The 23119-nt window shown below is 48.8% G+C and overlaps 1 protein-coding gene across 5 annotated transcripts in view; it reads left to right on the top strand.

Moving 5' to 3' along the window:
* Positions 1–23119, top strand: part of GRIK4 (glutamate ionotropic receptor kainate type subunit 4) — a 304116-nt gene that overhangs the window by 233425 nt on the left and 47572 nt on the right. For 4 of the 5 annotated variants that reach the window (XR_006287070.1, XM_037882213.2, XM_043534173.1 and 1 more), the window contains exons 8-10: positions 828–989; positions 9586–9738; positions 11142–11246. Coding sequence is in view for 4 of the 5 variants with exons in the window: in XM_037882213.2 (XP_037738141.1) it covers positions 828–989; positions 9586–9738; positions 11142–11246 (420 nt within the window). In the remaining variant the exon portion in view is untranslated. The remainder of the gene's footprint in view (positions 1–827; positions 990–9585; positions 9739–11141; positions 11247–23119) is intronic. The other variant, XM_043534174.1, reaches the window with a different exon arrangement.

The following is a 23119-nucleotide window of genomic DNA, read 5'->3' as shown; positions in this document are numbered from 1 at the left end:
TGCACTCTGAATGCCACGGGGGTTTGGGAGGAATATACAGGAACAGAGACATTTGCAGGGAGAGAAAACTTTGTTGCAAAGGCCTGGTGCCTCCTTGAGCTGGGCTCCCCTCCCCGTACAGAACTCCAACCCCTTTGGATTGGGCTTCTCTCTGACTGTCCTAACAGTTAACCCGTTCAGTTGAAAGACTCCAGTCTCAACCTCACTAGCCCTCACGTCGCACTGGTTCTCTTACTGTGTGGGGGGTGATGCTGCTGTGCCAGATGGGGGCCACACAGAATGGCACCCCCATGGCCCAGCTGGGCACGGCACTTTCCTTTTCAGCACTCAGTTTGACATTGTTTTAACTGTGCTTCTCAGGCATGAGATCGCTGTGCTTTACTTAAGCACCACTGCTGGCAATGTGGCTTCATCCTTCCCCAGCCCTACACAAGCTTCCCTCTTACCAGTGGGCTTCAGCTCCTCTCCGGAGCGCCCACCGCAAGGGAATGAGAAAGGAGGTGCCAAAACCCACCGAGTCTTTGGCCTCTTTGCACAGGTGGCCACTTGTGGGGGTGGGCGTAGCTCATGTGCCCATTAAGAGCTTAAGAAAGGGATCCACCCTCCTTCACGTCACAGCCAATTAACAGCCATCGTATGTCGCTGACTTTTGGTTACCAATTGCCTGGGCCTGGCGGATTTGAACTGTCGACGTAGAGGTGGTAAAGCCCATCTGCAAGTCCTCCCAGCCTCTTTCAGAGCCATCCCTCCCTTCATTCACAGTGTGAGCCTTTGAAGTACCTGCCGCTGTCTCCTAATGCTTTTTTCTGTTTGCTGGGATGCTTTAGGAGTTCTCGCTCCAGCAGCTGGACAGCTTTCTGGATGACCGGGTTAACATCCTGGGATTTTCCACCTTCAACCAGTTGCATGCTTTCTTCCAAGAGTTTGTCCAGAGCCTCAACCAGTCGTGGCAGGAGAACTGTGATCACGCTCCCTTTACTGGGCCGGCAGTAAGTAAAAATAATCCCCACTGTGGCACTTGGAACAGTAGTCGAAGCCTGTAATGGGGCAGCAAGTGGCTGGGGCAAAGGAGACAAGCTATGGGGGAGGGAGGGCCTGAAGGGGGGACAGCTGCGAATGGAACCTAGCTGAAGAGCCCCTCAGCTGAGGAGAAGCCCTGAGGTTGGTATTAAAAGGTGTCTGGAGTGGGGAGGAGGAAGCTTGGGTTTTAGGGGGGCTTTTTGGTGGCTGTATAAAGTATGTGCCCCAGAAATGGGAGAAGGGGAGACATGAGTAAAGATCAGGAGAGCAGGGGCACAGAGGTAGGAGAAAGAAACAGACGTGAACCAGGAGGACGTCATAGGTGAGTAAAGGAGGTGGGTGCGGCCTTGGGGTAACCTGCTGTGACTTATGAGAGAGCCTCTAGCTCTGGAGAGTAGCAAGGTGAGACCCTTCAATCTCACCAATGCTAAAGGAGCTCTATTTGGCAGATGCCGTTAGAGCTGTTGGAGAGGGGCTGGGAGACGAAACCTGGATAATCTAGGATGTTCAGGTAGGAGGCCTCACAGGGCTTAGCTAAAAGCCGAAGGGGTTAGGCCTGGACTGTGCTACCTTGCATATGTCAGTGTCTCCCGATGCTGCTGCAAATTTCTCTGAAATCACGGCTGAAATCTGCCCCACAAGACTGGAAGCTTTGCCAGATCGTGGAGGGGAGAGAAAAAGCCAATGACCAAACAACGTATGTGCTGACAAATGAAATAAAAAATTCCCTCGATTTCCTGAGGCAGCCCCAGCATTCCTGAAAGTCCCACTATTCTTGCTGCAAATTGACCTTACGTGAGCAAATGAGGAGTTCTCTCTACTTTGCATTTGCTTGACACAAACTGCCAGCCCTGGTTCACACCCGACTACTACCAAGGCACTGCTCTTTGGCGTTCTAGCCAGCTCCTCCCTGACATCCTCTTCCCACCCCTTAAGCCCAGGTGGCTGCAGCTAACTCACTGCCTAGTTTGCCAAATCTTGATGCAGTCTCTCCCTGGAAGCCGCCTGCTTGGGCGACAGCTGCAGGGCCATTGAGATGCATTAAAAATAAAGCTTTTCAAATAAGACAATCAAACAAAAAATAACCCCTAGAAACCCAAGTGCTGAAGGGGAAAAATATAATCCTGGTCTCTTCTCTCCAGTTGGCCCTGAATGAGCAGAAAAGCTCTTCAGATGAAAAAGCCAGGAAGCTCCCTCCTTAGAGTTCTCAGTGTATTTCGGGGTCGTGAATGGTGCTGGATTGGGAGCCTCTGTCTAAAGCCTCCATTGCTGTCATATTAATACAGCTGGATGCTCAATTCCTGCACAGAATGGGTTCGGTAGCCGGGCAGGCTTACTCCTGATCTGGTAAGGCCACCTCTAGAGGAGCATGGGAAGGGAGTTCAGTTGCCCTGGCACATTTGATCCTAATCCTCTCCACTGAGAAAGCTAGCCCTGATGTCAGTTAATCACGGTGTGGTCTCCCATCCAGCAGGGACGGGAGTGAAACTTACCAGTTTATGGCACATTTCCCCCTCCCCCCCCCCCACCATCAGATGGTTATGATTTTCGGCTATTACTGACCTCACTATTATTACAGTTTATTATTGTAGCATATTCAGGCCCCAACTGAGGGCAGAGCCCCATTGTGCTAGGCACTGTATATACACATAGCAAGAGACAGCTCCTGTCCCAAAGACCTCTCAATCTAAATAGTCGAGGTAAAGGATGGAAGAAAAGAAGGATTATTGTTCCCATTTTGTAGATGGGGAAATGAAACACAGAAAGATCAATCAATAATATCTAGCTCTTCTCATCTCAAAGCACTTTACCAAGGAGGTCAGTATCTTTATCCCCATTTTACAGATGGGAAAACTGAGGCACAAGGTGACCCAGTAGCAGAGCCAGGAATAGAATCCAGGTCTCCTAAAAGTGTCAGTCCAATGCTCTAGCTAATAGGCAACACCACCTCAGTGTTACTAAATGACCTCCCCCACAGCTGTGGCAGAGTCAGGAGTTGAACCTTGGTCTCCTGAGTCCCAGAGTCTTAACCACAAGAGCACCCTAACTGTCCTGTTTAGAGGTTCTCCCTGTGCGTGTTCCCCCATCACCCTGGTTTCTGAGCATCCTTCTTCATTCCCGAGCCATGTGGCCTCCCAGGGATAAGAACTAAACCCTGCCAGATATCTGGCAGGGCAGGTACAGAGGAGCTGTTAGGATGACATAAGTCAGAAGCACCGTGCTTATTTTCTCCCCTTCTGCCCACTAGGAGCATTATCATGGCACAATGAGTTGGCCTCTGTCTTTTTCGTTTTAAACACCTGCTGCAGTTAACGTCCGACAGGTCTGTTTTTGGGAAAGTCTCTGTCTATGTAGAGATTTGGGGATTTACCCCTGTAGCATAAGGGAGCTGAAGGCTCCTGGGATTGTGTAAAGAAAGGAGTTCAACATCCGGACTCAACAGGAGGTGAAGTGTAAACTGAGATCCCTGGGCTTTCTTGCTAGAGATGGGAAAGAGTCTAAGGAAGGGCGGGGGAAGCTACTACTTCAAATGCCAGTCTCATTAATCACATTGCAAGGAAAAGAAATCAGAGAAAATCATTAAAATTACAGATGGCTAGATTAGGTAATTAGAATTTAGGCAAAAACAGATGTTTGTAATTAAGTGTTTATTTCATTGAATGAAATCCAGATTGTAAAGTCTATTTCACAGGATTTTAATGGTTTTAATTCTCTGTGTTATGTTTGGGGGCAAATATACAGAGGACAGTGTTTCAGGAATGACTCCCCTTCACCCCTCCTAAACCTGCCTATAGTCCCCGGAGAGCAGCTTGGCTTTAAACATTGGCCTTGACACGAGAGATTTTGGTAAATAAAACAAACACCTTCTCTTTAAACTATGATGGATCTCTCTGTGTTTCTGTAAATATGTCTACACTGCAGCGGGAAGCCAGCACGCCAGCCTGAGCGGACAGACGGAAGCTAGCGTGCTAAAACTAGCAATGTGGACGTCACGGCTCGGGTGGCAGCTCTGACCCTCAGGCCCACCCAATCTCCTGGGGCCATGCTTGGGTGGCTATCCCGAGCCTCTGCTGGAGCCACACCATCCCCCCTGCTATTTTTAGTACGCTACCTCGAGCCCCGCCAGCGTTGCCTACCCAGGCTCTGGGGCTCACTCCCAGCTGCACTGTAGCTGCACCCCACAGGGCTAGATTTGGAGATTTTGGCCGCACAGGGCGGCCAGCGAGGAGCTGAGCCATGCCATGGGGCAGAATCGAGGGCATCCTGCATCAGAAGGGTACAGCACATTCTGGAATGCTTTGTTTGTGCTGGGCAGGGGGAGGGTAACTTGTGACACATGCAATGTACTCCCCGCTAGCCCAGCTGGCTTGTGCACCGAGGGGGAGGAGCTATGGCTTTGTGTGCTCCTTGCCCCTTTGCAAGCGAGTTGCTCCCAGTGCTTCGTAACACAGTGGCAGCCCTTCTTTTCCCTCATGCTCCCTTAAATTCAGGGTGCACCACACTCACTCTTTATGCAGCTGATTACACATAGAGGAACACAACTTTACCCACGCTCCATCCCCCTACTCCCTATCTGGGGAGTTGCTCCCCTGGTTTTCCAGCCGGGCATTGATGTCCCTGCAAGATATGGAGGCGGCTCTTTACTCACCTACACCCACATGATCATGTGAGTAGGAACCACCACCAAAACCGTTGGGTCTTTCACGTGCAATGTTGCGCAGGCACTGTTCACCACGGAGGTGGCACAAAATGACAGTGATCAGCACAAGTCAAGAATGCACAAAAGTGAGAGACTCGTGTTAAGGTGCAAATTGTTTGGGTTTTTTTAATGTCAAAATGAAAAAAGCCATTTTTTTTAAATGACTCTTGTCAAAGGAGGAGGAGGAGATTTGATAAGGGGCGGAGGAGAGAGAGGGATTGGGGAAGCCAAAGTGAATGAGTTTTAAACCAGGTGGTTGGAAGAACCAAAAAATCGGCTAGCAGCTGTGCTACAGTGAAATGCGACTTAATTTTGCACAAGCGTCTTCCATGCAAACTATATCCCAATTTTCTTGACTGAGTTAAATACAGCTAACAGAATTTACGAATAAATAATGGCAGACGGAAATAGCAATTAGGAGGCACAGGCGAGGGAGACAATATTGTGTTTCAGAGTAGCAGCCGTATTAATCTGTATTCGCAAAAAGAAAAGGAGTACTTGTGGCATCTTAGAGACTAACCAATTTATTTGAGCATAAGCTTTCGTGAGCTACAGCTCACTTCATCGGATGCATACTGTGGAAAGCGTAGAAGATCTTTTATACACACGAAGCATGAAAAAAATACCTCCCCCCACCCCACTCTCCTGCTGGTAATAGCTTATCTAAAGTGATCACTCCGATGAAGTGAGCTGTAGCTCACGAAAGCTCATGCTCAAATAAATTGGTTAGTCTCTAAGGTGCCACAAGTACTCCTTTTCTTTTTGCGAATACAGACTAACACAGCTGTTACTCTGAAACCTCTCCTTACAATGTGTATGATAATATTACAACAAAAAAACTTCAAATCCAGTCTCCAGCGAGAAACTGTTGAATTGGAATTCATTTGCAAATTGGATACAATTAACTTAGGCTTGAATAGAGACTGGGAGTGGCTAAGTCATTATGCAAGGTAACCTATTTCCCCTTGTTTTTTCCTACCCCCCCATCCCCACCCCTCAGCCGTTGTTGCTAAACCCTGGATTTGTGCTGGAAATGGCCCACCTTGATTATCATACACATTGTAAGGAGAGTGGTCACTTTAGATAAGCTATTACCAGCAGGAGAGTGAGGTGGGGGGAGGTATTTTTTCATGCTTTGTGTGTATAAAAGATCTTCTACACTTTCCACAGTATGCGTCCAATGAAGTGAGCTGTAGCTCACGAAAGCTCATGCTCAAATAAATTGGTTAGTCTCTAAGGTGCCACAAGTACTCCTTTTCTTTTTGCGAATATTGTGTTTGGCTGAGATTTGAAATGAGCCGGAGAGCTGATGAGCCAGAGTGAGACACAGAAAAGCCTGCTCCAAATGGTAGAAGCAGCAGAGGAGAAGGCTCTTGCACCAACAGCAATGGGAAGAAGTGGAAGTGGCATAGAGGATTCTGATACTCGGAGACCAGAGGGAGCGAGGAGAGGACTCGAGCAGAACACAGTTCATGATTTTGGATAGGGCAAGTCCATAGTGGGCTTTAAAAGCAGGTTCCTGAAACAAAGGGGGGAGCTGGTGAAGACGTTTGAGGGGGGATGCTGGGATCTTTTTGTTCATGTTGCAGTATTGCTGTCCCTCAGGGTTCAAAAGCCCTGAATCAGGCCCCTCAAAATCATGAAACTGGCATCGACTCCTAGTTCTGAGCCCATGTGGATAGGGAATGGCTGGCCTGATACCCCGCGTTAGAGCTGGAAATCGGGTGCTTCCCAGGAAAGCTGTAAGTAGAGAAAAGAGAGAGGGAAGTGTAGGACTCGGGGGATGGGGGAGGATCCCCTTAGCAGAAGAAGTCACCCCCAGCAGCAAACCAAACCATAAGGGCATGTTTGAAAAGGGAAGCGTAACGCCAGAAATACCAGCAAATTGTCTGAGGCTAAAGTGTAAAATATTCCAATCAATAATGTCCAATGCTTCACTAAGATCTACAAGCCTCTTGCTTAGTAGCTAATAAGAGATCACTAGCTGCTCAAAGAGAAGGGAAGTGAAAACCCGACCGGAGACAACTGGGGCCAGTTTTCAGAGCTGGGGTAAGGGGATAGAAACATCCGATGGCAGCGGAGCTGCATCTTCTTACCCCAGGTCAGGATTTGACCTGTCGCTACTGATAAGGGCCCCGAGACAGGAGAGCAGGCCTGTAAGTCCCAATGTGCATATGTGCTTTGCTGAACAGAAGCCAGAGCACCCAGCCAGCTGAGGATGGCGAACTCCTAGTTGCAATAACAAGCAATGGAGGTTGGAGCTGGAGCCAATGGGGTGAGCAGGGAGGATATATTCACTCCTTTAACAACTCTGGAAAATGCAGCCCTGGAGAGGAATTCTTAAGAGACGATGTAACTATTTAGGGAGAAAGCTGGAAGACTTATCACCAAACACAAAGGGATAGGCAGAGAGGGACGGCATGTTATCTGATGGTTCAGACAGGAGGACTGGGGATCAGGATGACTGGGTTCTGTTCCCAACTCTGCCGCATACTCCCGTGTGTCCCTGGGCAAGTCACTCATCCTCTTCTGTGCCTCAGGTTACTCTTCTGCACAGTGGAGATAATGATACTTACCGACCCGCCAGGCATGGCTTGAAGCTCAGTTAATCCATAGTTGGAGAGCGCTTTGAAGCCCTCCAGCAACAGATACCGACAACAGGGTTCATCATTATAACAGATGAGATCAATCCTATCCCGAGAGTACGAATCACACATGATGGTTGCTACTCACGTCACTGGATGCGCTCCTGGAAAGTGCGCACATACTGTGGTGAGGAGGGTGGTGTCAGAACATACACAGACTAGAGTAGGGAGAAAATCAGACATCATATTAGATGGGGTGATGCCAGAAATACCAGCAAATTGTCTGAGCTCCATCTACCTTGATAGAACAAATGTGAGAGGTGTTGAGGGGTGGGAGATGGAAATTGGGGATTACTGGAATTAGAGCGGATGGTCAGGGTTTGATAGCACTAAGTGTGGAAGTGTTAGTTTTTCATAGGTTTCAGAGTAACAGCCGTGTTAGTCTGTATTCGCAAAAAGAAAAGGAGTACTTGTGGCACCTTAGAGACTAACCAATTTATTTGAGCATAAGCTTTCGTGAGCTACAGCTCACTTCATCGGATGCATACTGTGGAAAGTGTAGAAGATCTTATTATATACACACAAAGCATTAAAAAAATACCTCCTCCCATAGTGTCTGCAAAGCCCTGAGTTGCTCATTAACAGCCTGATACCAGACCATTGAAGTCAGCTGGACTTTTGCTGTTGACTTCAGCAGGGGTAGGATCAAGCCTAGTGGGTTAAATCTGGCTCCCTTTATACACACAGGTAAGGCAGAGGAAGCCAAAGGGTCTACATAACAAGACTGTCCCCCCTTAGGGTGACTGGGAAGAGAATAAATGTGATCAGAGCTGGAGCTAGACAAGGCATCTGAGTTGAACCTGAGCGATAGATATAGTTGAACTGTAAATGTCCACATATGGGGGAAGGTGAGGAGAAGGCTCAACAAGCTAAAGAGCAAATATGTTGCTGGATGCTGCAATGGTAGAGAGGAGACTCTATGAAGAGGGAGGGAGGAAAAACATAACTTTGACAGTAACGAGATGTGGCAACCAAATGCCAATGCAGTCAGGAAGTGACGATAATTGAAAGTGAAATCTTAGTCATAACAATGAAGAGGAGATAGAAAATGACCGGTTGTTAACTAGATCAAAAACATCGAAACAATTGCGCATGAGGAAAGTAATGCTCTGCATGAGACAAGATGGTAAATAGAAGTGATTAGAAGCAAGTGGGTCGAAGGGGGAAGAGTCAATATGGATTCTGAAATCTCCTGTAGCAGCAATTCCTTTAGAAGGACGGCCGGCAGTGGAAAAGGGGACCAGAGCATTATGGTAAAGGGATTAAGAGGCCAATGTGGGGACTGGAGGACAAAGAAAGGAAGGGAGGTGGATAAGTGCAGAAGGGAGGAAAGCAAGGATGCGAAGAGCAGTACGAAGAAACTACCCGAGATGTGGAGGGTAAGGTAATAAGCCTGAGAAGAGGCGGAGGAAGTCCAAGGAATGGACTTGAATCCGGAATGGCCACATGAGTTATGCCTACCACAATGAATGACATGGAGACCCCAAGAGAATGATGATTAAAGGAGTCTATGGGCCTGATTCTCCATTGTCCTACCTTTGTGCAATGATTCACACCGAAGAACATAAAGGCCATACTGGGTGAGACCAATGCTCCATCTATCCTGTCTTCTGATAGCGGCCAGGGCCCGATGCTTCAGAGGGAATGACCAGAACAGGGCAATTATCCAGTGATCCATCCCCTGTCGTCCACTGGCCGTCAGAGGTTTAGGGACACCAAGAGCACAGAGTTGCCTCCCTGACCATCTTGGCTAATAGCCATTGATGGACTTATCCTCCACGAACTGATCTAGTTGTGTACCAAATCAGAATGGTAGCATTTTATGCTTGCTTTGCGCAAGCATGAGTGACTGCCCAAGGCACAGGGCACTGGGCAATCTGGCTCAGATGCCTTGTCTAGCTCCTTCTCACTAACCCCAGCTCAGACCGTGAGTGGGATGTGAGGCGAGGTAGCTCAAGGCATGACAGATAAGGTAGGGTAACTGTAGCATGGTGTTGAATGGAGTTGCTCTATGGTGTGTGAGCAGATGTAAGCTTCTACCCTGGTGTACTGTATGGGTGTGTAAAGATTTATTTTACAATGTGTGTGTAATTGTGTGCACACGTACGGCAGAAACAATGGATTTGTTCCTTCACTAAGTGCAGGTTGGGTCTTATTTAATTTTCCAATCTTTGGTGCTGCTCCTCTGAGCTCCCACCTCTCTCTCTCTCCTGTCCACAGCTCTCCTCTGCCTTGTTGTTTGATGCCGTTTATGCCGTGGTGACAGCAGTGCAGGAGTTAAACCGGAGCCAGGAGATTGGTGTGAAACCCCTGTCCTGTGGATCCGCACAGATCTGGCAACATGGCACCAGCTTGATGAACTACCTGAGAATGGTGAGAAGTGACTGAAGTTTGCTGATTTAGCTGTATCCACCCCCCAACTTCCAGGAGCAAAAGACATGCACATCTGAACGTGTGTGAGATGATGTCCCTGCAGTCAAAGTGCAGGATACCAACCTGTTTGAATGTAGCGCTGGGAATGAAGGAGAAAGCCATGAGAGAAATGTTTGTAGCCAGCCTAGGAACTATTTGAAATTCACCAACTTTCAGGCTTTGTGGCAAACACAAAGCTCAGCAAACTTTTTAAATTAAGCCAGGCTAAGCTTTGTGAATGTTCCCTGGGTCCAGTTTCAAGTGAACTTGAGCTGATTTATGGTCCCACCTTGCAACCAGGAGAAGCTCAGATATTGTAGATGAGTTTCTCCTGCAGGGGTGGTTGATTTGGACTTTTCTGAACTTAGGGTGTTGTGAACTCATATGGATCAAAAGTAACTACGGGTCAAAACAAAACCGCAGGTCTGAACCCCTCAGATTCCTCGAGAGTTTCAATTTGAAGTCCCAGAAGCGAATGTGGTGTGTGTATTTTGGTTCTAGTTTGTATCCAGTTTGAACATTTTTTTCTGGGTCTGTTCTGGATGCAATTAAAATCTCATGAGAGCAGCTACTCTCATGAGATTTCATCCCAAGATGGTAAAAGACTCACTGATGTGGCTTTGGTCTCAACATCTGACCCCTTGCCCTCTCAACACACACACACACACCTTAACCTACTCCTGATTTAAACCACCTCATTGCCCCATCCCTAATCAAATGTTCACACAAACTCCCGTAACCCCAAAATGACGGAGCTTCTTCCAGCTCTTGTATCATTAACTTGTACTCACTGCTAATAAGGTGCTTGAGCAGCACTGAGCAGGATTTAAATCCGCTGTGTGGGATATGACTCTCGTCATGGGACTCTTTGCAATGTGACCCCCTGTTAACTCAAGCTCCATGCAGTGCAATGTCATGGCACGGTTTGCCACAGAATCCCCAGCCGGCTCTTTCAACGTGACACAATTAAATACTCACCTCTGCAACCTAGCAATGTGCAGCCTTGGGGCCATGGGGATGGAATAAGGGTGCAGGGGAGGGCAGGCTGAGGAGTGGCTAAAAGGGTAATGAATGGAACCTTCATGAGAAATGGAATTCTGGAAGCCTCGCAACTTACAAGTCTTTGTTTTATCTGGGGATATTTTCCCCTCTTCTCTGTCTCATTTCTACTCCAGGCAGATTCTGAAAGCAATTAGAATTGTCCCATGGCAATACTGTTTATACTCCACCCCCGTGGACAGATGTCAGAGCTCCACAGTTCTGTCCTACTAACTGGGTAAACAGCTGCCGTGTGTGGGCTCTGTTCAAGGCTACAAGGGGGAATGATCTCAATTTGGTGCTGTAACTCTCTCTCTCTCGGACAGGTAGAATTGGAAGGTCTCACCGGCCACATCGAATTCAACAGCAAAGGTCAACGGTCGAACTATGCCCTGAAAATCCTGCAGTACACACGAAATGGCTTCAGACAGGTAAGATTGGCCCTGCAGGCATCTTCCTAGGGTCTGAACCTGCCAGGTGCTGAGAGCCTGTCCCCACCTCCACTCCCCCTAAAGTCAATGGGAGTGGAGAGTACTCCTTGCCTTGCATGACCTGACCCTTAGCAAAGAACAACCCCAATGCAGTTTTTAGCTGCAGCTCTCTCATTGTTCATGGTTTGGAAGGAAGTTTACAGTGAAACCCTATGTTCCCCTTTGTTAAGAGACCACCCCAAGACATCTCCAAGCATTTTAAATTACCACCTTAAGGGACCATCTCTCCAGCATGACTAGCAACACCCAGCATCAGCCCCAGTGTGACAGCAGCCGTCTCTCCAAGAAGATAAGATTCAGTGCCTACAAAGCATGTCCTGGATACACATCCACACAAAGGCCATGTTTGCACACAGACTTGCACTGGTTTAAACTGGTGTAAATTGCTTTGTGGACACACTTATTTCAGATTAAGAGTGGTTTATTTCAAGTCATCTTAAACCTATCCCTAAATGATTTGGGGGAAAGTTACATGAGAAAGTTTTAGCAGTTACACAAGTATAGTTGTACTGGCTTTACCCACTGTGTAGACCCTCTTATTTTCCTATATGAGTGGCTTTTTTTTTTTCAGTTTAAGTTAAACCCATTGTCGAGAGACATCAGCTAAACCAAGAAAAGGCCTTATTATTAGAGCAGGCTGGGAAATGGTTTTCCTATCCTGTGAAAATGGTCAAGATGTCAAAATTTTCCCCCTTCCAAATCAGGATGAAAAATAAGTGTCTCCAAAATGTTTGCGAATCAAAAATCTGAACATTTGTTTGGTTTGGGTCAATGGAAACATGTCGTTTCTGATTTTGGCCATTTTTTATGTATTTAAAACTGTCAAAATGAAAAGTCGATTTGAACTGGAAAACTGGACGATGAAAGTCAACTAAATAAAATGAATCAAAATGATAACATTGAAACAAAATGTTTCAGTGATTCCGACTGAGTCAAAGCTTTGGGGAACTTTCCTTTTGTGGGAAATTTTGAAATTTCGTTCCGATTTGGAAAGATCTTTTTCCCCTTCCGCAAATATCAGAATTTCCGGTGGAATAGACATTCTGTTCCTGACTAGTTGTAATAATCATCACCTGAAACTGCTTGCCAATCCCTCCGGTTGTTTGTTTTCCTCCTTACCCTGCACCTCCTTCGGTATTGGTGAGGGCGGCTAGCTACTCTTCTCCTCCCTGTGTATTGCTTGTACAACCCTCCCCTTCTGTTGGGGCACAGCCTGACTTACATTAGTTTTCAAATCTGGGTGCCTATATAAGCATCCAGGCTTTCAGAAGTGCTGAGCACCCACAAATCCCACTGGAGTCACTGTGAGCTGCAGGAAAGCTGCACCTTTGAAAATCAGGTCACTTCTATTTATGGGCCTCAGTAAGGATTTAGGAGCCTAACTTTAGGCAAACCATTTTGGCCAGTGAGTCTTTATGGGCACCTGGGCAAGGGTGGCTTAAGAGTGGCCCCAGAGAGGAGGTGAATTCCCCCCCCCCCCCACTCAGCACCTCCCCACTGGCTGGACTCTCTTGGAGACGGAGGATAACCAGGCAAATGCAGAGCAAAAGGGGTCTCGTTTCAGCCTGAGCAGAGGCTGGTTAGTGCACCAGGAAAGGCTCCCAGCAGACTAACTGGTGGAGTTACCAGAATCCGAATCACCTGTAGCACTGATCCATGCTTGCTTCCTTTTCTGCAAGAGGGACTTCATCCTTCCAGCTCATAGTGACCTTTTTTTGATTGAATTATAGAATTTGTGCTATGCATGAGACATCTGCACCCTCCACAGCCCATTAAGTGGTTAGTCCTTGGCATATTGAATGCGCCTTATTCTCTAATGCTCTTGCATTGACACCTGTCTGCCCTTCGTTCACTCTCTTGTGGTTGCAGCACAGTGCTCGTTCATCCCCGCCTCCTCTGCTGTTGTTGTTCAGCGGCCCTCGCTCAACCGTGGCTCACTCTCTCGCGCTCTCATTCATGGTGGTCACCTGATGCCACTCTGTCTCTTGCAGAGTCGGCCTTTCGATTGCTGCAGCCCAAAGCTGGCAGAGGGAGAAACTGGCCGGTGAGATTCCTTCCCTGTCCATGCACTGACACAGCTGTGTCTGCACAGCAGGTGGGAGGCACAGTTGCAGCATACGCCGGCATACCTGAGCCACAGCCACGCTGCTAGCTCAGGAATGCCAAGACATGCTGTCCCAGTTGCAGCGTAGAGATTCCCCAAAGGGACTTCACACCAGACCCTTTGGTTGCAGAGTCATTGCAAGATCCAAGGGGTAGTGGAGCAATGAGATGCACCAGACTCTGTGCATTTGCTGCTCTCAGTGGTGACTAGGGGTACTGGTGTATTTCCTGCCATCTACAGAGATTCAGTGTCGCGTCTCTGCGGTTCTCTTTAGGGACCTCTGGGTTCTGCAGCGGAGCAGGAACCCACCACTTAATTCATTAGTGGTTGAACTAGTTCCTCAGCCCGTCTCTTTTGCTCATTTCTGTTCTCTTTCCCACATTGGTATTCTTGTCGTTTTAACTTTGGCAGGTAGATAAAATGGGACAGGGTGGAGGTGACTTACCTCACCATATTAAGAACATGGGAATTGCCAGATTGGCTCAGACCCATGGTCCGTTTAGCAGAGTACTCTGTCTCCAATGGCCAGCACCAGATGTGTCTAGTGAGAGTGCAAGAAACCTTACAACAGTAGATCTCAAAACGCTTTACAAATGAGATATATTATCCCCATAATATAGATGGGGAAACTGAGGCACAACGAGGGGACGTGACTGCTCAACATCACCCAGCAGGCCAGTGGCAGATCCAGGAATAGAACCTGGTTCTCAGTCCAGTGCCCTAGCCACTAGGTCACACTGCCTCTATTTCAAACCTATCTATTTTTAATAAATAATAAAGAAGTACCTGTTTATTTTGGAGAGAGCCTGGAGAGGAAAGAGGGATTTTAGCTGAGGTTTGCAAGGAGATGGAGAGATTCCAGAGGGAGGCTGTGCCACATGGCAAGCGCTTCAGAGGAGAAGGGTCCCACAATGGCAAGATTGTCGGGTGGGGCAGAGAGGAGTGCAGTGGTGGAAGCCAGGTGCCAAATTCAGGCGTTGAAGTTGATGGAGCTGAACCTGCTTACACCAGCTTGGAACTTGTCCCAGGCTCTGTAGGAGTGGATGAAGCCGCTCCATGGAGGTTCTGTTTTCCGGGAGAAAGCAACCCTGACCTATGAAGCAGACTAAGGAGCCTTGGAACGGGGGTCTCATCTTTAATATTCCTATCTGGGCAGCTCACTGGGAAGTTACAGATCAGCCCAGTGGCAAGAACCCTTGTCTCAGAGACCGCCCCTTCTCCAGATGTTTGCCAGCTGGAAGTGCCTCATCACAGAACAAAAGCAGCGACATCTTACCCGGCTCTGCCTGGGACCTGGCAGCAGCTACTTTCAGCCTCGGCTGGAATGTTGCCTGCCAGTTTCTACCTCTGGCATGTGACAGCTCTGCCTTCAGCTCCCTCTGAGTGAGCAGGGAAACGGGCTGTCACTTCCGGCAGAGAGATCTCTTACAGCATCAGGGCCCTTTTTAGTCATTTTCCTCGACCCACTTGTTATGAACAAAAGAGACAGATCCAAACCTGCCTGCGCTAACGAGAGTAGCCATTAGGTGGGAGCCGGGGAGAGACATGGCTTTAAAACCCAACCTGATTGCTATATTTTTGTAATACATTTTAAATGCGAGGGAGAGTTTTGCCATAAATATGCAGATCCTTCTGAATCTGTATTTTGCCGAGAGCTCTGCAGTGAAGTTTTGAGTGCACGGAAGCCCCTGCTCGCCTCACAGCCGTGTTCCAGTTCCTGGAGAATGCCTGACACGACAAAGATTTTGCCGCCAGCGGGCAATCACCTTTTAGGGTTTGGAATGGTGATGTCGCTGTCTTGGTCGCAGGATATTAGAGAGCTCTGTGGAGCTCAAAAACCCGTCTCTGTCGCCAATGGAAGCTGGTCCAATAAAAGAGATTGTCTCTCTTTTCGGGTTTGGAGGGAGACTCATTTTCCAGGACACAAAAGAACGTTCTGTTTGTCGAACAAACCTGGGAAATGGTCCAGTCGCATGGTTCACACACCCAGGGTCTGTCTGCCTGCAGATGACAGTGTTTAAACATGCTGCTGCGATACAATCTCAAGGGTCGAAGAGCAGTTCTGCATGAAGAGCAGTGACTGGATAAGAGGCATCCCGGGGTTCCCTGTTTGATGCCAGATCAAGCTTGCTTGGTTTACAAGTAGCAAAATGCTTTGCCTTGCTTTTTCCTAATGGCCAGTCCTGCAACCTTCCCCCTGGAAGGTTAGAATCATAGAATACCAGGGTGGGAAGGGACCTCAGGAGGTCATCTAGTCCAACCCCCTGCTCAAAGCAGGACCAATCCCCAACTAAATCATCCCAGCCAGGGCTTTGTCAAGCCTGATCTTGAAAACCTCTAAGGAAGGAGATTCCACCACCTCCCTAGGTAACCCATTCTAGGGTTCTTCTATCTCACAAACCCTCACCAGAAGTAAGGATTGTACAGACCAAATTTTGACCTGAATTACTTCTGTTCACTGCCATTGTCTGCTAAGCACACCCATCCAGAAAAAGAGATGGTGCCGTGTGACTAATGTGACCAATCCCAACCAAGCAACGTACCTGGAACGTGCAATGTGGAGAGTCTGATAGCACAGCACAAAGCGAATGGGATTCATGAAGGATCCCATCAGAGCCTCGAAGAACCAGTGCATTCTTGAAAATCCCAGTTTACTGGGAGCAATATGTGGAGCCAGAAAAGGGCAACCTTTTCTACTGCAGGTTATGCACCATAGGCAGCTAAGTATGTGGCCTGCTTTTCAGAGGTATCCCACATCTCCCATTGGAGTTAAGCTTTGCAAACAGCCCACCAGCGAGAGGTGATCAGTTACTACAGGTTATGCTGTAAAGGCACCTGGACAATGGAAAGCCCTGCTGGTGTCAGCTGCCTGGTCAGAATGTTTGGTGGCCTTAAATAAATCATTCCTTGTCAAAAGTCTGTCCAGTTGACTTGATTCTGCACAATGCTGATTTGTATTCCAGTGGCAGCATAATTCCTCAGCTGGGCCTCTACCTCTGAGCTGGAGGAGGCAGCCCCAACCTGCACCTATTACCTGGGGGTCAGGCCAATGCCTAGAGGGCGGATTAAGGCTAAGCAGGGCCCAGGTCCACCCAAGTTACGAGCCCTCCAAGCAGGCTCTTATACCTTGCCTGTCCCATGCTCAGGCTCTCCCTTTCAGGCCCCCAAAACATGTCTTCTGCCCACTCCTGAATCTTTGACCTTCCTCCAAGATGAAACATCCCACCAGCCTCACCAATTCATCTGGAACGCCTCCAACCATGGAGCCCAGTTCCTGCCCAGCTGGGTACTTCTCACCCAAGTAGGAGGTGCCGATCCAGGTTTCTGAAATCCACTGCTGGATCCTGCAAGGTGCTGAGCACACCTTTAATTGTCTGTGTTTTCAAGTGGGAATCAAGGGCCCTCAAACCCCAGCAGTAGTATAATGCTTTGAGATTAGAATAGCTCTAGTGGGCTGCTGCTTATTCGCCAGTTTTCCTCTTCTCAGCCAATTGTGGGAGAAATTCCCATATTATTATATATTGAATAAATAAATGAATAGTTAGAAATCATTTAACTAAACCCACCACTCAGGAGCAAATACTTGTGTCCTGGAGACAAACTGCTCCCAAGGGTCAAATTAGCTGACTTCTGTCTAGTGTTGTTTGAAGCATCCTTGTTGCCTTTTTAACAGGCTCATGCTCTCTGCCCATGTCTGTCACTTTCAGCCACAGGGGCTTCCAGCTCATCAGCTTTGAGAGAAAATTCACCAGAAGTTGAAGCTGATCCAGATTTCGGCTAGCAAACAAATTAGAGACTCTCAGATTTTTCAAACTCCTCGTTGCTTTTGGGCAGGAGAGCCAGGGCTTTAAGTGTTTAACTTTTAATATATTTATGTAATGCACTGAACGCTTTTCCATATTTAGTTTAACTTGTGGAACTGTTTCCTCAGCTGTACGAAGAGCCCTCTGTTCACAAGATGCCTGATAAGGCAGAAGCTCATTAGCATGTGTCTGGGATCTGGAGATCTGACAGGGGCTGACTTTGTACATTTCTTTTTGCTTTCTCTCCCCTTCCCACCTTTTAAAAAGCATAGTAGCATCTCTCTGGGGTTTAGATTAAACCCTGGGGACTGGGATTTGGCACTTTAAAAGGGGGAAGATGGGGTATGTGTAACTTGCAGGTGATCCCTAGGAGGGGAAGAAAATCTGGATGGGGAATTAATGGCAGGACTGGGGGTAGAACCCACCAATCTCCACAGCCTCACCTCCATGAGACACCACATTCCCTCCTTGTGTGGCTGTGTCCAATTATCCACTTATGTGCAAAAAGGCTTCCATGCCTTAAACACAGAGTGGTGGGGATGGCAGGAGGGTGCATAATTGGTATGCTGATGAGATGCAGATGAGCTGACAGATCAGAGACCCTCTACAATTACAGCCACTTCAACCCATCAAGCCCTTTTAGCATGTAAATAGCTAAGCAGCTGCCTCAGGACCTGTGCTCCTCCCCACCTCCCCCCCACCCCAGCCTCTGGTGTGGGTTCTGGGCCTGATTCTGCAAAGGAATGAGTGCCCTTGTCTCCCATGGACTTCCTTATGGTCTGATGGTACTCAGCACCTCATGGGAGGCTCTTAGCAAAAGATTAGGCCCTCAGTGGACAACTCCTGGAGGTTATTGCCCCAGCTAAGGAACGGGTCTAAGAGGCCCTGGGAATGAGATGGGCATGGGGGTTGTCACCCTGGGCAGGGGGAGAGAATGTTGCCCTGACTGGGGAGTGGGCAGGGGTTGTCCCAAGGGGAGAGTAGGCAGGGGGACCCCTGGCTAGGCAGTGGTCTGGGACTGCGCCAAGGATGGTCACATTAGCTGGGGAGTGGGCTGAGGGAGGGTCTCCCCAGCTGGGAAGTGGGCCAGGGAGACCCACAGGTTTGTCACGTGTGTCTGTTAGTCATGCAGGTTTAATAGGCGACCCTCCACGTGTTAGCTGCCAGCCCCTCTGAGCATGCTAGGCATTCAGTGGCTGTGAGCTCATTGTCCTGCAACAGGGGTCTTCCAGCATCCTTTAGCAGCAGCAGGCCTGGCAGATTTGTGCAGCTACCTCCAAGTTTCTGTTCTGCAAGAGGTTCTAATCCCCATTTCTCTTTGGGCTGATAAGGAGCTGTTTGCGAAGTGCCTAATTATGTCTCCTGCCGGAAACCTCTCCTACCTGTTAGTATGGACAAGGCTCTTCAAATGCAAACTCTCTTTCTCGGGCCTGAGGAGTGTGTGTGTTGGGGGTATGAATGAGCTCAAATGAGCTCAGCAGGACACTGCTTGCTAATCAGAGCTCAGAAGAAATCCACCTTCATCGTGCTGGAGGTGTCTAGTTGTTTCAAGGCATTCATATTCAGAGCCAGCTTTACCCTGGACCCTAGTTGCAGGGGTGAAGATGGAGGGGGGGCTTGTTGCCTCAAGTGATTACAGAATGGTCTCACCATGTCATCTCTCCCTGGCATCACCTGCTGCTTAGGCCTGCGGGGAGCTGCAGAAAAGGCAAGTAATGAAAATCCTTCGTTTGAGTGGTGTTTTGTCACCTTGTGCTTTAAGGGGTTGGGAGCTCAGGCTCATTTGTGCCAATCCCGGTCAACCATGGGAGTTTAAGGGATTGAAGGAGTGGGACTGGCACACCATGCTCATCTTATGTTAGCTGGCGGCCATTTTCTATGGAGATGATAAATCTGTGAGGGTATCGCACATTCCGATAACTCCTTTGTGGGGCAGCAAAGTCTAGAGACCTTGTCTGCCCAGGGAGATTAGGGAGGGATGCAGCCAAGGCTGCTGTCTTGTTCTTCACAGGTTCAGCTGCCCTGTCTGGATACACATTATTTGTATCACAGTAATGCCTTGAGGCCCTAACAGAGGTATGGTAGGTACTGTACGTATGCCTGGTAACAGAGTCCCTGCCCAAAAGAGCTTACAATCTAAATAGACAAGGCAGACAAAGGAAGGGCAATTATCCCCATTTTACAGAGGGGGAAACTAGGTTAAGTGGCTTGCCCGAGGCCACACAGGGAGTCTATAGCAGAGCCAGACATTGAACCCAGCTCTCCTGAGTCTTTGCCTAGTCAGGTACATCTATACAGCCTGTGGCAGCAAGCCTCCCAGCCTGGGCCAACAGACTCAGGCGTGTGGGACTCACTCTATGTAGCTATGTAGACGCTGCAACTCAGGGTGGCTCTCGGGCTCTGAAGCCTAGGATAGGGCGTGGGCCTCAGAGCCGAGCCCCAGCCTGATAACCAATGTCAAAGCCCTATTTTTAGCACGGTAGAGTGAGTCCCACACGCCTGAGTCTGTCGACCCAGGTTGGGAGGCTCGCTGCCACAGACTGTGTAAACATATCCTCAGGGTCTTAATCACAAGGCCATCTTCCCCAGTTCTGGATAGGGTATCTGATCGTTTTCTGAGGTGTATTGAAGAGATTTTATTGGTGGTTCTTTATTTATGTAAAGAACCATATACATGTATATAAAAATCATATATATGTATATGATTAAAATTTCCTTGGCATCTGCATTGGAGAGAGAAAAGATCTGAGGATCCTAGTAATCTTCCAGTACATTAAACTTCAGAAGCACTGAGCATTGTGGGGAGTCAATTAGTGCCATTACCGTACCATCAAGGGAGTCAGTACCAAGCACAGCACGGAGTGGGAATAACCTTGACATATCGATGTATTTAGCCTCAGTATTATGCTACAAGAAGGGTCAAATCATCTGTCATGCCAGAGGAGGAGGAGGCAGTCAATTACAGTATGCCAGCAGGGAAGGGAAGAATCTGACAACAGCAAGAGTTTTTAAAATTAAAGATAATCTGTCACTAATCTCCCATTATCAGATCTGACAAAATAATGCATTACTGAGAACTGATCGCTATCTTAGAGAAGCAAGAGGGGAGGGAATGTTGTCTAGTTGTTATAGCAGGTGACTGGGGCCTTGTGCTAGCCTTGTGATGAAATCCAGTGTAACTAAAATCCATCATGTTACATCAGTGAAGCCCGAGTTTAAAGGCTTGATCCTGCATCTATAGAATCATAGAATATCAGGTTGGAAGGGAGCTTAGGAGATCACCTAGTCCAACCCCCTGCTCAAAGCAGGACCAATCCCCAACTAAACCATCCCAGCCAGGGCTTTGTCAAGCCTGACCTTAAAAACCTCTAAGGAAGGAGATTCCACCATCTCCCTAGGTAACCCATTCCAGTGTTTCACCACCCTCCTAGTGAAAAAGATTTTCCTAATATCCAACCTAAACCTCCCCCACTGCAACTTGAGACCATTACTCCTTGTTCTGTCATCTGCCACCACTGAGAACAGCCAAGCTCCATGCTCTTTGGACTCCCTTTCAGGTAGTTGAAAGCAGCTATCAAATCCCCCCTCATTCTTCTCTTCTGCAGACTAAATAACCCCAGTTCCCTCAGCCTCTCCTCATAAGTCATGTGCTCCAGCCCCCTAATAATTTTTGTTGCCCTCCGCTGGACTCTTTCCATATCCTTCTTGTAGTGTGGGACCCAAAACTGACACAGTACTCCAGATGAGGCCTCACCAATGCCCAATAGAGGGGAATGATCACATCCCTCAATCTGCTGGCAATGCTCCTACTTATACATCCCAAAATGCTGTTAGCCTTCTTGGCAACAAGGGCACACACTGTTGACTCTGTGAATGACAAAACTCCCATGGACTTCAATGCAGGGACTGCCCCAGACTGATTACTGCACTCAGCCAAGGCACAATGAAAGCTGTTTCAGTGCGTCTATATTAGGGGGTTGCACAGAGGTAATTAGCTTGATTTTGAGTTAAACCGAGGCTGATTTTCGAATAGAGCTCAACAAGATCTAGATCAGGGTGGGTGAACTTTTTGGCCCAAGGGCCATATCTGGGAATAGAAATTGTCTGGCGGGCCATGAATGCTCACAAAATTGGGGTTGGGGGTGACGACTCTGGTTGGGGGTGCGGGCTCCGGGGGAGGGCAAGAAATGAGGAGTTCAGGGTGTGGGAGGGGGCTCTGGGCTGGGGTGGGGAGAGCAGGGGCGAAGACTCCAGCTGGAGGTGTGGGTTCTGGGGTGGGGCTGGGGATGAGTTTGGCGTGCAGGAGGGTGCTCTGGGCTGGGATCGAGAGGTTTGGAGGGCGGGAGGGGGATCAGGGCTGGGGCAGAGGGTTGGGGCACGGGACGAGGTTCAGGGGTGCAGGCTCCGGGTGGCGCTTACCTCAAGCGGCTCCCAGAAGCAGCAGCATGTCCCTTCTCCGGCTCCTATGCAGAGGCACGGCCCAGGCAGTTCCCGGCCAATAGGAGCTGTGGGGCCAGCGCTCGAGGCAGGGGCAGTGTGCAGAGCGGAGCCCCCGGCTGCCCCTTCACGTAGGAGCCGGAGGAGGCTATGCCGCTGTTTCCCGGAGCCACGTACAGCAGCCCCCAACCCTGCTCCCCGGCTGGAGCACCAGAGCAGGGCCGGCCCCAGAACCCACTCCCCAGCGGCAGCTCGAGGGCCAGATTAAAACCGCTGGCAGGCCAGATCCAGCCCGTGGGCTGTAGTTTGCCCACCCCTGGTCTAGATGCCAAGGACTCCTGGGTTCTATTCCCAGCTTGTGCTCTGTGACCTGCTGCCAATCACTGTGCCTCGATCCCCTCATCTGTCAGGCGAGGCTAATGGCCCTTCCTAGCCTCATGGAGGGGCTGTGAGCTTTGATGAGTTAATGGCTATGCACACTGAAATCCTGGTGTGACACGTGCTTTTCCCGGAGCAGCATTCATGTTGTGAAAGGTGCCAGATTGGCAGCCCTGGAGGCTGAACTTTCCCTGTGCTATCTGCAGAGCAGATACAGCATGAGCTACCACACGCTGCCATGTGGTTCCTCTATTGACTCTCCAACCTCGACGTGCCACCTCTAGGGAAATGCCTTGTGTATGGCCCTGATGTGGGGTGTACCAAGCGCTTGCTGCCCATTGCCTTGGCACACTCTGCCGTAAGAAGGTGGTGGAGTTTCGGCCACCAGTGCTGCCTAGAGAGGCGTCGCACGATCAGCTGCAGGCAGAACCAGCAAGAGTTGCCCCTAGAAGGGCAGAGAGCAAGCAGAGGCCAATCAGGGCCTAACAAGCCACATAGGCTGGTTGCTTCCACCAGGAGCCAGTTCCACGTGAAGCCAGGCCAGGGAAGCGTGGCTTGCCCTGCCCTAACCCACTTCACCTAACCTGGCTTGGCCAGAGGCCTAACCTTGACAGTGCTGGTCCTGGGTCTCTAGGAAGGACTACTGGGTATGTTATGGACTTTAACACTCTGGTGGCTATTTTGAATTCAGTATTAATTTGTTTTTCTGCAAATCTGCTCTGCGAGCCTTTTGACAGCCCAGTCAGTCCCTTGCCTCTGTGCAGAGACGACAGACCAAGTTGCCCTGGTTCTGGGTATTTCCAAGCGCTTCTTCATCACTGCCCCATTGCCACATACGATTTGTGCCTCCTTATGATATGGGGATGGGAGGCGGATGCAACAAACGTACTTTAAGGGACAACACCTTGAGGTCAGTTAGCATTTTGAGCTGGATTTGAACCAGCATCCTAGAAGTGAAAGAGCTTGCCTCCCATTTCCAGCTCTGAGTCACCCAGTCCTTATTAAGGAAGTGTTGCTGTTATTTTAGATTGCATTTGGATCATGAAAATGAGTTGAGAAATTACTCTGGAGCCACACTGGTTATCAGACAT

Source organism: Chelonia mydas, chromosome 22 (genome assembly GCF_015237465.2).
Source record: "Chelonia mydas isolate rCheMyd1 chromosome 22, rCheMyd1.pri.v2, whole genome shotgun sequence".
NCBI classification, from domain to species: domain Eukaryota; kingdom Metazoa; phylum Chordata; order Testudines; family Cheloniidae; genus Chelonia; species Chelonia mydas.
This window is presented reverse-complemented; position numbering and strand designations above follow the sequence as displayed.